General features: G+C 35.6%; 3 protein-coding genes across 9 annotated transcripts in view; 1 reads left to right on the top strand and 2 right to left on the bottom strand.

The window, feature by feature from the left end:
* Positions 1-2: 2 nt before the first annotated feature.
* Positions 3-14083, bottom strand: part of LOC117131838 — a 43999-nt gene continuing 29918 nt past the window's right edge. For 4 of the 7 annotated variants that reach the window (XM_033284669.1, XM_033284671.1, XM_033284673.1 and 1 more), the window contains 2 exons: positions 8961-9064; positions 3-8129 (listed from right to left, as the gene is read on the bottom strand). In XM_033284669.1, coding sequence (XP_033140560.1) covers positions 1796-3106 — 1311 coding nt within the window. In that variant the 5' untranslated portion in view covers positions 3107-8129; positions 8961-9064 and the 3' untranslated portion in view covers positions 3-1795. Of the gene's footprint in view, positions 8130-8960; positions 9065-12112; positions 12178-14083 lie in introns of those variants that run through there. The other 3 variants (XM_033284674.1, XM_033284675.1, XM_033284670.1) reach the window with 3 other exon arrangements.
* On the bottom strand, positions 205-1672 carry LOC117131957. Its single transcript, XM_033285207.1, has 2 exons — positions 800-1672; positions 205-675 (listed from the first exon to the last, which is right to left on the bottom strand). The coding sequence occupies exons 1-2, from the start codon at positions 1670-1672 to the stop codon at positions 205-207; spliced, it is 1344 nt and encodes a 447-aa protein (XP_033141098.1).
* Positions 10032-11575, top strand: LOC117131839. Its single transcript, XM_033284677.1, has 3 exons — positions 10032-10614; positions 10680-10809; positions 10898-11575. Exons 1-3 carry the CDS (start codon positions 10571-10573, stop codon positions 11093-11095), a joined length of 372 nt encoding a protein of 123 aa, XP_033140568.1. The 5' UTR covers positions 10032-10570; the 3' UTR covers positions 11096-11575.

The raw sequence follows: 14083 nt of genomic DNA, 5'->3' as shown, positions 1-14083 counted from the left end.
AAAAACATTAACGCAGCCGTCATAGAACATTAAAACAAAAAAACCCAGCCGTATTACAACACAAAACCCAGCCGTATTACAATTAATAATCCAGCCGTTGTGCAAATCAATGAAAATAAAACCCAGCCGTATTACAACACAAAACCCAGCCGTATTACAACACAAAACCCAGCCGTATTACAAAACAACATGAAAAGCAATTGCTTATATCGGACAAGTTCTCGCATTATGTCCACTTTGACTGCAACGAGAACATATGTGCTCTTTCCTAGGACGTTTGTTTGCAAGTGCAACTTCTAAAGCAGATTTCATCCTATTTTTTTTAGGTCTTCCCGGTTGTTGACGAATAAACGGTGGAAAGCACTGTACGTTAGCCACGTTATCTGGAAGAGGTAGCGCTGAGTCAACCGGCATGACCGATTCAGCGTATGCGCTAGCTAAATAAGTGCTTTTATAGTAAGGACTGCACAGTGATATACGAGAAACATTTCTTTCCTCTGCAGCTGCGATTGCGTGTACACATGGTATTTTCTCGACATCGAAACGCCGACATGTGCACTTTCGCTCAACCAAATTAACAACATTCAAAGACTCGCCAGCAGCGCCATATTTAACTTCAGTGTGATGGTCATCAATCCTTTGAACCGTCCAATCCCGGGAGGCACTTACACGTCCCTATTAACAAAACCCAATATTCGTGAAACGGCTTACTTATTATTTATAAAGCTGGCTTATGCAATATAATGACTGACTTATTAGGTTTAAAGACTGACTTATTTTATTGTTACGACTGACTTACTTGTAATAGTTTCTCCACACCGCGCGTGAGTGTGGTTGACTGCGATCTGGCATATACTCTTCGTTCAGCAAACCATCTGGTCATCATAACCCGTATCGGTTCCAATATTCGAACAATGTTAAGACCTCTAGCGTGCGATAATGCTCTGTTCATTGATTCCGCTATGTTCGTAGTCATCAAATTGTACCTCTCGCCCGGGAAATAAACACGTGTCCACAGTCTGACATCAGCTCTTTCGAGGTAGCCGTGGAGATCAGGATTAAGTGCTTCAATCTCCTCGAAAATCATATCAAAGTCAGACATTCTAAAACATCTCGCCGCTTTCTTCACCAGCCGAAATACATCTTTTCCTTTGTACCGTCCCAATGTATTTTTATACAAATGATAGGTGCATATTCCACGAGCAGCTAACGGATACACATTTGTAACTGCATTCCCTATCGAGTTATGCCTATCTGATATTATCGCAAGACCCTCCTGGTAAGGAATCAACACTTTTAGTTGCGTAAAAAACCAATTCCACGAATCATCATTTTCAGTGTCAACCACTGCGAAGGCTATTGGAAAAATCTGAAAGTTACCATCCTGAGCTAGTGCTGTGAGTAGCGTCCCTTTATATTTACCATTAAGAAACGTACCGTCGACGACAACAACTTTGCGCATGAAAGGAAACCCATTAACGCTCGCACAAAACGCAAGAAACACATACATGAATCTTCCAAGCTCATCGATTTGAAGACGCGTAACTGTATTCGGATTTGCCCTTCTTATCATGTATAAGTAAGAAGGCAAGAGTTCAAAACCACACTCAGGTGTGTCCTCATCGATTTCCCTTGCACATTTAAGCGTCCGGTGTGATTTCCAATAATCCATCTGCTCACATGAAAAAACAATTTACATAACTCAGCCACATCATATCATTAAGACGGTCACAACGTAAACATAACTCAACCATAGTTTTGTAACTCAGCCATTTCTAACATAAAATAACCCAGCCTATACTCTACCATAACTCAGCCGTTGTAACATAATTACCTTTACACCAAACTGCTTAGTGATAGCTATTCCGACACTCTCAGGGCGAACGGCCGGACCAACGTCGCCGAGAAAGTTCTTGTACAACTCTCCTAAAATATCCGGTGTTGCATTTCGAGATCGATTAGAACGCTCAGTTACAGAACATGCATCATCCGAGTCGTAAATACGAATATAAAACTGCGGGGACAATCCTTCGGTAGATGCACGAACTCTCCATGTACATCCATCAACCCAACACTTAACAACGTATGTTGTCAGGTTTGATATTTCTACATCAAAATCAAATTGATGCCTCACTGTAAAAAGTTTCAGTCGTCTCTTCAAATGCTTTTTAGTCAAGTATCGTTGTCCTACCGCAAGGTCTAACGACGACATCTCCAACTTCAAAACCTCCAGATTCCCTTTAGATTCGCTCATCAAGAAGTTCTGATATCTCTTCTTGTAAGGTAGCGTTGGTGAATCTTCGTCTTCTTCGATAGGATACTCACCGTATGTGCTGAAGTTATCATCTTCAGATGACGCACCGTCCGAGTCATCGAACATATCAAATCGACTTTTAAATTCATCATCTTCTTCGTTTTCTTTGCCTATTTCATCTTCTCCGGCTACGTCGTGTATTTCAACGTTACTAAAGCAGTCATTCTCAATTTCATCTTGTTCATCCTCCAAACTGCAACCATCGTAACTCCCATTCTCTATAGACTCAACTTCTATAGCTTCTTCTTCTAAAGCTTCTTCTTCTGAAGCGTCTTCTTCTGAAGCTTCTTCTTCTGAAGCTTCTACGTCTGAGCTGTCATCCTTTTTCTCTGTAATCTCCACACAGAGACGTAGTTGTTCGCTTTTCTTTAAGCTTAGAAAACATTGCAATTGTCGAGTGTTGGACACGTAAACTGGTGGAGTGTTGTGCGCCATTGTTTTCAATGTTTTATTCGAAAACATGTAGCTAAGCAGAATATGAACCTTCAAATCATTCAAACCGTAATCGTCGATGACAGACTTTGTGAAATCTTCAAGTTTAGTTTTATCATCTAAATGAAGAACTCTACACCCTCTACTGTCGACGTTGAATACATATCGTTTTTTCATAATCCATTTACCGGAAACAATAATAACGGGATCCATTACCATATGAGAAAGATGAAGAGGATAGATAACTGAGATGATGAAGAAGAAAAGAAAGGCTGTGTAATCATTCAAAAATAAGATGAAGAAGACAACTGAAAGGTCTCGTAACTCAGTTGTAAATTGGGCGACCGTTAGTGATGACATGTCAAATCCGAGTTGATGACATGGCAGATGACATGGAACATCGGTTAATCAGCCGACAAACAAATCAGTAACTCAGCCAAAATAAGTCAGCCATCATGTTTACACTTTGTCAGCCAATACATGGAAACATTCTAGTAATTAATCTTTTGACAGTAAGTCAGCCGCAATAAGGATGAACAACCATATGTCAGCCGTATCGTTACGTAAATCAGCCATCAAACGAGAACATTCTAGTAATTAATCTTTCGCTCATACGTCAGCCGCAAAGCAGCTGAGTTTACTGTTTATCCATGCTTTAACGGCTGACTAATACAAACCCAGTCGTAACACCATCCCATAACTCAGCCGTGGCTTCAATAACCCAGCCCATCCATGTTCCTTTACTCAGCTGAAAAAAAGTTTCTCAGCCGTTTCTTAACCACGACTCAGCCAAATTTTTCAGAAATCAAACCGCCGATGTATAAGTCAGCCGTCATTTGTATCATTAAGTCAGCCGTGGTCACATAACTCAGCCGGATTTCTGTAAATCAGTTGTATCGGCAAGCTGACTTATAGTTTTAAGTCAGCCACTTTCTCTTAAGTCAGTCGTATGTATTAAGTCAGCCGTAACGTAAAGATAAATCGGCCGTAACTACGTATCTATCGCTTAACAGCTGACTTAATGAAAATACGGACGCAAATTCCTCCGTGGCGCCGGTTTTTTGCCTACGTGGCAGCGAAAAGTAATGGCATTCTCGTAAATACGTTTTTTCTCATAACCTAAAAAAAGGGTACGCTTGGTATCGAAAATATTCTAGTAATAAAAAAAAGATCTGTATCATTCTATTCAATACACCTAAAATATGTAACATTCTAGTAAACTTCACTTTCTTATAAATGTATGATTTTAGATTTTTAGTCTTGCTCTCGTATTCCATTCGTCTAAACTCTAAAGAATCTCTACCAACTATGAGCTTGATAATATAACCATGATTTAATAATTTTCTTGTTCAAGACAGAAAGAGTCGTTGGACAAATCTCATATTGTCACTTTTTGGATTCTCTCCGAGAAAGAAAAACAAGTATAAGGATATCTCCAATGATCTATTTTTTATTTTAAAATAGAGTTTAAAATAAAAATGATTTAATAGTACTGTATTTCTTATTCTATAATAGAGTGAAAATAGATTTACTCCAAATATAGAATAAAATACTTTTTTGGTTCATTATTTTATTTCTACTCTAAAATAGAGTACAATCAGAGTAAACTTAAATTATTTTATATAGTTACTTTATTTTAGAGAAAAAATAAAGTAAACCATTTAAAATGTTACGAGTGAAGCTTGTGATGGTAGAAACTAGAAAGTTGATCGATCTCTTTGGGGAGAAATTTATAGCATGGATTTCACGAAAAAAAGACATCTACGGACAATGATTAAGGGAGAATAAATGTTTTTTTTTTTGTTTTTTTACAGTTTATATTATGTTTTAGATAACTGCGTTAGTAGTTTATTTAGAATTGTCATACACTATCCTTTTGGCAATTGAGAATTAGGTATATAACTGACTGAGACATCGTTGAATGTTTGTGGCGACCTATTTGACGGGTTCATGTTTTTCTTTCACAACTGTCTTTGTCATTTTTTTTCTTTAAATGCGTATAGAGTTGTTTTTGGTCTCATGTTATTTGTAGGTCAGTATGATATTTATATTTGTTAGAATGCAGGAACAAAAACAATGAAGCTTAGAGATCATGTGAGTAACTGAGTATCTTATGAAAATTTAAGAAGTCTGTCATGAATTAGTCGCTGACGTAGTTGCTGAAACAGACGTCGTAGTGAGTGGTGAAAACCATGTGGAGTCAAGGTGATGAGTAACTGAAGCTTAGAGTAAGGAGTCAAGGTGCTGAGTAACTGAAGCTTAGAATGCAGGAACAAAAACAATGAAGCTTAGAGATCATGTGAGTAACTGAGTATCTTATGAAAATTTAAGAAGTTTGTCCTGAATTAGTCGCTGACGTAGTTGCTGAAACAGACGTCGTAATGAGTGGTGAAGACCATGTGGAGTCAAGGTGCTGAGCTGGAGTCGTGTAGACGTAGAGAGCAAGAGAGTATCTTGGAGATATGGAAAGAGCAATAAATTTGAGGAACAAGTTTATGACTGAAAGACAGAGAAATAAGTGCATTCCTAGAAAAAGAAAATTGCACTTATTGATATGGAAGATGTCCATACATGTTGTCTTGGAGACTATGATTTTGGGAACGTGGAGAATAACTATAAGATAGCTATGGGGTCATCTGTATAGAGACAGAGACACAGAAGCTGGTCTTATAGAAAGAGAGAGAAACTCTTTGAAGTGTTATGGGTCGTGTTGAAGCTGTGGCTGAAGTACTCGACGGAAGAGAGACACAAGCGGGTAGCTTAGGAATCTTTCAGTAGCAGTTATTAGGGTGTAACAGACTGTGTAAAGCTGATTAAGCAGAACTTGTAATAGAATATACAAAGCGATTTCTAATAAAGCTTAAGGGTTGCTTGTAGTTGTTTGTCTCTTACTTTACTTTCTGCATTACCTTATTGTGTTTGCATCTTGCACTTACATCTCAGTTATATATATATATATATATCGGTATCTAAACTATTTTTGGTTCAGTACATGTGAATACAAAGCAACCAGTGCAAGTAAACAAAAACTTGAACAAGTAGAGTAGAGCTTTTTTTTTGTCAACTTAAGTTTCATTGATTAAACCTATTGGGCATTACATTTGGTATCAGTTTATAATATACAGCGACAGAGTAGCCCACTAGATATTAAAAGCCCAAATAAAGAAACATCTGGAAGCTTTGCCATGCGTTGACGAATCGATCGACTCAAAACCACGTCTGGGACACATGTCTCGTGAGTGTTGAACGGCAATCTTGCCCGCACTGCCAAACAACACCATCGCCAGCTTCTCGAAAACGCCTCTTTAACTCTATCTCTCCGCCGTATAGCTCCACCATAAAGTTAAAAACAATTATCCGATACGGGAGTTCTGATACCAAATATGAAACGCCTTCCACTTTAATCTGCGGGTACTTGAGTAAAGAGGACCTGATTCACCGTAGTTATACCTGAGGAGACTTAAAATAAGATGAAATAAGACTCTTTGACGGACCGTTTCGGAAAACGCCGGTTCTGCTGAATCGCTTCATACACGATTCAAGGTGATAGAGAGCGGAAGCTAAGGAATCGAAGATGAAGGGTTTGATCTTAGATTAGGTAACTTGTTTCCGAAGTTAAATTCGAAAACGAGATCGATAGGCGCAAATACTTTTCGCAATGCTTGGGAAAGCTCTTTAAAACCAAAACTCTAAATCTGTTATTCAATAATCAAAATGTGCCTTTACATTCATCCCTTGTCTATATATATATATATAAGAACTATAAAAGCCATAACCTAAGGGATTTGTGATTCCCTTAACTAATAGGAAAACATACTATTCGTAAAAAAGAAAACAAAGCCGACATAAAAATAAGAAAATATGCCTAAGATGCCATAGTGGCAGGAACGTCACGGATGATCGGTGCTGCATCACAAGGCATCCTATAAAACTCATCATTCTTCCATTAGAGATTCTTCGTAACATCCATAGACGGTTATAATAATAAACTAAGACTGATTCTCAAGGTAAGAAATCTTGAGTGAACGATAAATTAGGATCTTGCCCCAGTAACCAAACGGGATGAAGTTGAGAACAAAGCGGAAAGCAAGTTACAAACCCTATTTTTATTAATCAATTTGGAAATCAGAGATAAAAGAAGAACTTGAAGCAAAGCTCTGAAACGGACCGAGAGGGGACTTGCGAAATATTAATCCGACAAGCGGAAAAAGAGATTCGCCGAGTGAAGATATCTACAGACAAAAAACAAAAATTAAAAGGGGGTTGGTGACGCAACGCCACCTTATGCATCTCTAGACTGTCTAGTAGAGCTAGATTCTGTTATTTTTCTAAACAAACAACATTCTTAAAACCATAAAACTCAAACTGAAAAATCAAATAGGCCATCTTATGCATCTTTTTTTTTTTTTTTTTTTTTGTCACTGACCATCTTATGCATCTCTAAACTAAATGTAAGGTTACTTGAAATGAGATAACTGGGTCTGAAGCTATCGATTTGGGCTAGGCCATTTAATATAATGCCCAAAACTAAAAATCATTTTTCAATCTTATATACCCAGCAATAGCAAAGCATATTAATAACATATATGTACATATGCATACATGTGTGTCCGATGTACATGATACTCGACCCGACGAGAAATCTATATTATTAAAGTTGAAGTACACAATGAGATTGTTTGGAAATAAGGATAGTATATTAAGTGAATATTGTTTGGCTACAGGTTTAATTACTGTTCGTATATTTTTAAACAAGCATAAACCTTTATAAAAATTGCAAATTCTCGTGGCCCATTTATCTTTTAAACGATATGGTTTAGCTAACCTTATAACCTAGATTAATCACCTACCTATATAATCTAGATTTCTCCACACCTCACCACAAAAAAAAAACAATTATAAAAGTTCTGTTAGGTTCTTATTAGCAGTCGGCGACCTTTTCTTTTTAACTTACTATGGCTATGGTTACAAACAGCGAAATCACTATGTTGAACAATCTCAAACCATATAAAACTACTTGGAAGGTTGAAGTGAAAGTTCTTCATTCGTGGACACAACATTCAAACTATTCTGGAGAAGACACTTTCGAGTTCATACTTGAAGATAGGATGGTATGTTTTTTGTTTGAATCTATTTGTTTTCTAGAATTTTGTGTTGCCAACGACTAACCAATGTAGTTCTAATTGTTATTGTAGGGATCTGAGATACATTGTACCTGTAAGAGTGCCTTCCTTGGCCGTGTTAAGAACTTACAGGTTGATCAATGGAAGTTCCTCGAGAATTTCTTGGTTTACCCAGCAACCGGGATATACAGACCAACTAGGCATCTATACAAGATGTCCATCACAGCGAATTCCATTGTCACCAGTTCCACTCTAACTACCTGCGAGGTATGAATATGGTTATATTATATAAGTACACAATATATGAATGAGATTGTTTGGAGCTAAACGTTTGATCCGTTCTTAGGTTCGTTTGGTTGATCAACACACTGAGAGTTCATCTGAAGATGTTTCAGCATCTTTCTCTAAGCGCAAGGAAAGAGATGGTGATCTTAATGACATAAATTCTACATCCAACAAGTTATGTGCTATGAATATCAATGGAGAAGAAAAAATCAATGGAGAAGAAAAAATAAGATTAGTTATGTGAGGGTTACCCTACATATGCTTAGTTTGTTATTTTGGTTTTGTTTCATGTTGGTTTTTGAATTTCCATTTTCTTTATTATTTTCGCTTTGTTTTTTCATTACTTTACTTTGAATCACATTTTTAATGAAAAAGCATGTGTTTTGCCAATAATCAATAGTCCAATAGAGAATTACCTAACCAGCAACTTAACGTGGAACACTCTCACTACGATGGTTAATAGCTCCTAAAACTTCAGATCTATTCTTTCTATCCATATTCCAATTCCGATGCTCATTTAAAAATATTTGTTAAATCAAGTGAGATTGTTTAATTCATAGTATAAACCCTTCACTTATTTAGCACCAATGTAAGTCAATATTGTTTATGTGATCGTCTTTATTTAATGTGTAATCATATAATTTTGGATATTTCATAACCAGACTCTGTAAATATCCTTATCATGTCTCATATCTTCGGATGGTTACCATAACTTTCGCGAGATTATATAACCATATTTATAAATCAGTCCTATATATTTCTAAAGATTTGATTGACTAATTTAATGATCATTATTTAATTCTAACCTTTCTTTCCACGTTATATTTTTCTCCAAGTAACATATCTTTTTGCTTCAGATTACCTTGCCTCATAATTTCCGTCCGCTGCCTTCGTAATTAGTTACCATGATCTGCGTCAACATATATAACAATATTAAAATACCACTCTCATAATATTTACAAAATATAGGAATTAGTTAACATATTTAAAGCAGAGAATATACGCATAAAATCTAACCACGCAATAACTCCTTGCAAGCAATTATAACCATATTTCTAAATCAGTTCTATATCTTCTCAAAATATTTGATTTACAAAAGATGTTACCTAAGTAAACGTGAATACCAAGGTGCATATCTTTTTGCTGTAGATTACATTGTCTCATAATTTAGTTCGGATTAAAACTAAATTAGTTACCATAATTTCGGGCAACCTATTTAACAATATTTACAACGAATCCTATAATATTTACAACAGATCAATTATAAAATCAGAGAATATACTCACTAAATCTAACCAGTCCATAACTCCTCTTGACCTAAATTATTCACTTATCTATATATACCGAATCCAAGACGGCTTTAACATCCACACACATCTCATAAAACAAACATGTCTGCCTCAAGAAAAATGGTTCTTATCAATGATCTCAAGCCTTTTAAAGAGGAATGGCGAATTCGACTCAAGCTTCTTCATACATGGAAAACAAAGACTGATTATGGGGGCGAATCTCTTGAGTGCATCTTCGCTGACGAAACGGTAAGATCATAAGGTTTATAATTAATTTAATTAAGGCATCCCAAATTATATTGAATCTAATACTACGTTTTTGCAGGGTCAAAAAATTCATGCCTCATGCAAAAGAACTCTGATGTATCGTGTACAACGCGATATACAGCTGGGAGAATGGAGAGAGCTTGAAAACTTTAAGATTTCAGCTGCTGGAGGTCAATATAGACCATCAAAATTTCAATACAAACTCACCGTCATTGGAGATACCAAGATAAAACCTACTGATTATCGTGATGAAAATCAGTTCCTCTCTCTAGCAAGTTACGAGGAAATTGTAACAGGAAAGCTCAAAACATTTTTCTGATTGGTATGCACCAAAAACGATCCTCACTTTACTTTCTATTTTGTGTGTAGCACTTTATAGTTATTTGAATTTATTATGTTGCTTAAACAGATGTTATGGGCCAAGTGGTAGATCTTGGAGAAGTAGCTATCTGTCAATTGAAAACTGGTGAAAACAGGAAGAGAGTAAACTTTCGTTTGCGTGATACTAGGTATTATTTTTGTATTTCTTTCCGCGCTAATGGTTTTGACACTATTCTGATGTCTCCTACAAATTTTCTGTGTTTTGCTGATTACCAAATATAGTGGGAATGAACTGGTATGTTGCTTATGGGGACCATACGCTGAGCAAATTGAATCGCATGTGGAAGAATCAAAAGATGAACCTATTGTATGCTTGATCCGCTTTGCCAAAATCAGTAATTTTAGAGGTATACACATAATTATTTAAATCGAGTTTACACTCATTCTATTTATCTAACCAATTTATTAATCGTTTCCAACCTTCTGAGAAATATATAGGTGAAGTGCAAATCACCAACGCTTTTGATTCTTCAGTTTTGATGCTTAACCCAATCATGGAGGAAGCTATTGACTTTAGACAGAAGTAAGTTGATTTAAATTGTTTATGCGTATAATATTTATACTAAAAGAAACTATGTTGAATTTCAGGATGTCGCAAACTGATCTTCCCTTAGCTCTTTTGGGTAGCAGTGATGAAAATAAGGTTATCAAGCAAGTAGTTGATGACTGGAATGAGGTTGACATTAAGTGTATTTCTGAGATATATCTTGCTGTTGAGGTAACTTAACAAACAATTAAATATTTTCCATAGTGTTAGTCTATCCTATTATTATATGTTTACAAAAATCTTTTGTGTAACCATTTAGGCTGAGAGCTGCAAAATCGTCTGTACAATAGAAGCCATAGACACGGATTGGGGTTGGTTCTATTTTGGATGTAACAGGCACAATCGACGTACGACCAGAGTTGGTAGGAAGGGCGGTGGTAAGATGGTTGAATCTGAGAAGCCAGTATTCTATTGTGATGTGTGTCGTGCAAACACAACTGATGTCTCACCCAAGTAATCACCCAAGATTATTATATTATTTTCTCATTGTTTATCAGCCGTGACTTACTTGAAAATTACTAACATTCAATATAATGGTTTGACATTTCCTAAACCTGCAGGTATAAGCTTCATCTGTTTGTGAAAGATGACACAGGGTCATGCCAGTTAATGTTACTTGACACTGTAGCTAAAACTATTATTGGTGAAAAAGCTGACACACTTTGGGATGGGTCATATGCTGAGGTAACAAATGTTTATTGGAGATATTTATTTTATTACTTTAAGTATAATTTTGATAGTAATTTTGAGATTTACAGATCGAAGACCCAAATATTCTGCCTATTCCAATCAAAAACTGTGTTGGAAAATCCTTTTGTTTTGGTATTTCCATCGCAAATGATAATGTAGCCAACGGTTCTGATACCTTTAAGGTCTCTGAGGTCTGGTCTGGAGATCACATTCATAGAATAGAATCACTTTCAAACCAGTATCTCTGATTGAGACCAATTCATCTACACTCTCAACCGGCGAGGTCTGGAGATTGTTATTACCCATCCTAACTATTATTTATATATGCATCTTGGTATCCTAATAATTTTATTATTATTAGGTGCGTTTGATTGATTATAACATAGAGAGTTCATCAGATGTTTCAACACCTTTCTCCAAGCGTAAGGAAGGAGATGCTGAGCTTAGTGACATGAATTCTACATCTAAGAAGCTTCGTGCTCAGAGCATCAAGGTGGAGAAGATTAAGGAAGATTAGTTATGTGAGGACTACCTTACATATGGCCAGTTGTTTGTTTTGGTTTTTTCATGCTTTTGTTTTGAATTTCCCAGTTATTTCCGCATATCATTTTGTTTTTATTATTTATCTTATTCAAACTATTTGGTTCAATCAACTTTGTTTTTTATGACTTATGATGTCAAATTGTCCTTACTATATTTACCTAACCAGAAACTTAGCATGTAACACTCTATATCTTATTGTACACTACGATAACTACACAACCAAAAGTTTATTCGAAAATACCTGTTTATGCCGTTAGTAAAACAATGCTGTCTATGTAACAACATCCCTTCTCTCGGACTTGCAACTTCATTCCAAGTGATCCTATAGAAATCATTTAAAAAAAACGTTATCTAAGAAACGTGAATGACACAGAGCTTTGTCAAATATAACTAAACAGGATTCAATTTTACTGACTTAAAAAATAATTAAAAAACGATGTGTAATAAAGATTCTATCAAATATATTCTGTTACCATAAGTGACACACAAAAGGAATTAACTAACACTATCTTTCTGCTAGAAATTTAATATTTAAGATCATCCTAAATCCTCATTTCTGCAGTCCATAAAACATAGTAAGGGTTTTCTTTTGCTGAGGCAACCGAACTATGAAAAGAAAAAGACAGATTTCGAAAGAAATCTCTTACAAGGATATGATAACACAGGTTTGAAATTACAATCGCTGTCAGGAAACCAGACCATAGACCAGAGGAATATCCAACCATCTGTTGCTATCTGTTCTGTTTTTAAAAGAATTTTTCATGATCTGGATCTACGACCTATTTCTAAGTATATTAATGTGCGAGAAGGCCAGAATATCAGCACACCAAAAACCCCAACTTGCAAACGCAGATGTGTTCTCGGTAATGATTTACTAAAACGTGGTTTTCATCTTCAAAATAATGATATGTTAAATAAGCACTGATCTTCTTATCATTCTCTTCGTTTCAGGTGTTGATTTGGTGTCAAACCAGAATCAAAATACGCCTTTGCAAAGAAGCTGTTTGACATCTTTATCATGTAAGCAGAAATATGTACACAGGAGAATATCGGCTAAGAGAGTGAATATTATAAACCTTTTGGTAGTGTTATATCTAATGTTTTGTTCTATGTGTAGCTAAAGATAAAAGCTCAGCAGAAAATAAAACACTACAGAAGTGTCTACAGCGAAGGAAGAAAATACCAGTTCTCAGGGACATTACTAATTTCAGTGAAACACATTTCAGTGAAGTTGATAATGCTCAAGAAGGTCTGTGTACAAGGACACCAAAAACTCCAAGTTATAAACGTAGACGTGTGCTCGGTAAGTCTATTTAATAAAACCTAAAATTTTACATGATCTTATTTAATAATATACATGATTGCAGGTGTGTCTCTGGACTCAAACCAGTCTACAAAAACTACAGAGAAGAGAAGTTGTTTTACTGTTTTGTCATGTAAGAATGTATATGTATCTAAATCTAAACAAATGGTTTTAAAAAATGAAGTACATGTTTCTAAACAAAAGAATGTTTTTGGTAGTGTTTTTTATAATTTTTACAAAATTGTGTAGCTAAAGATCAGAGGTCAACAGAGACAAACACCACACATGTACCAAACAAGAGGAAGCAACGACAGAACAAAATATCAGTGGATATGACATTCCCAATATAGACCAACTACACGATGATCATATTGAAGATGATCTAGAAGAAATGAATGATTGTGATGTTGATATTGAAGGTGATTTGTTTTCATATGTGTTTTAATAGTATTGATGTTACAGAATTTGTACCTCTTTGTCCTAACGTTTTTGTACCTATTTTCATTGTACAGGAATAATTGAGGAAATTGATGCTGACCTAGAGTTTGATGTTAGCTCACAAGAAAACTACAGACTCTGAAAATGATGATCTCGGCGTAGATGTATCTAACGCAAACAAACATATCCATTTAGGCAAGAAGTCAAAAGAAAAACTAAACCTCTTAGAAAGAGTTCTATATGTAAATCAAGAGGTATATGATATATTCAATTTGCATGTGAATTTCATTATGGTTGTATTTGCTATAATATTAAAAGTATATTGTCGTTTTTAAAATATGCAGATTTATAGATGAGGGTGATCCATCATACACATGTTCCCATTGTGGTGCTATTATGTGGTATGGAGAAACGGATTAACAGGCGCGGAATCACACCTCTTCTTTTACTTTATGTTGTGGGCAAGGTCAA

This window comes from Brassica rapa, chromosome A02 (genome assembly GCF_000309985.2).
Source record: "Brassica rapa cultivar Chiifu-401-42 chromosome A02, CAAS_Brap_v3.01, whole genome shotgun sequence".
NCBI classification, from domain to species: domain Eukaryota; kingdom Viridiplantae; phylum Streptophyta; class Magnoliopsida; order Brassicales; family Brassicaceae; genus Brassica; species Brassica rapa.
This window is presented reverse-complemented; position numbering and strand designations above follow the sequence as displayed.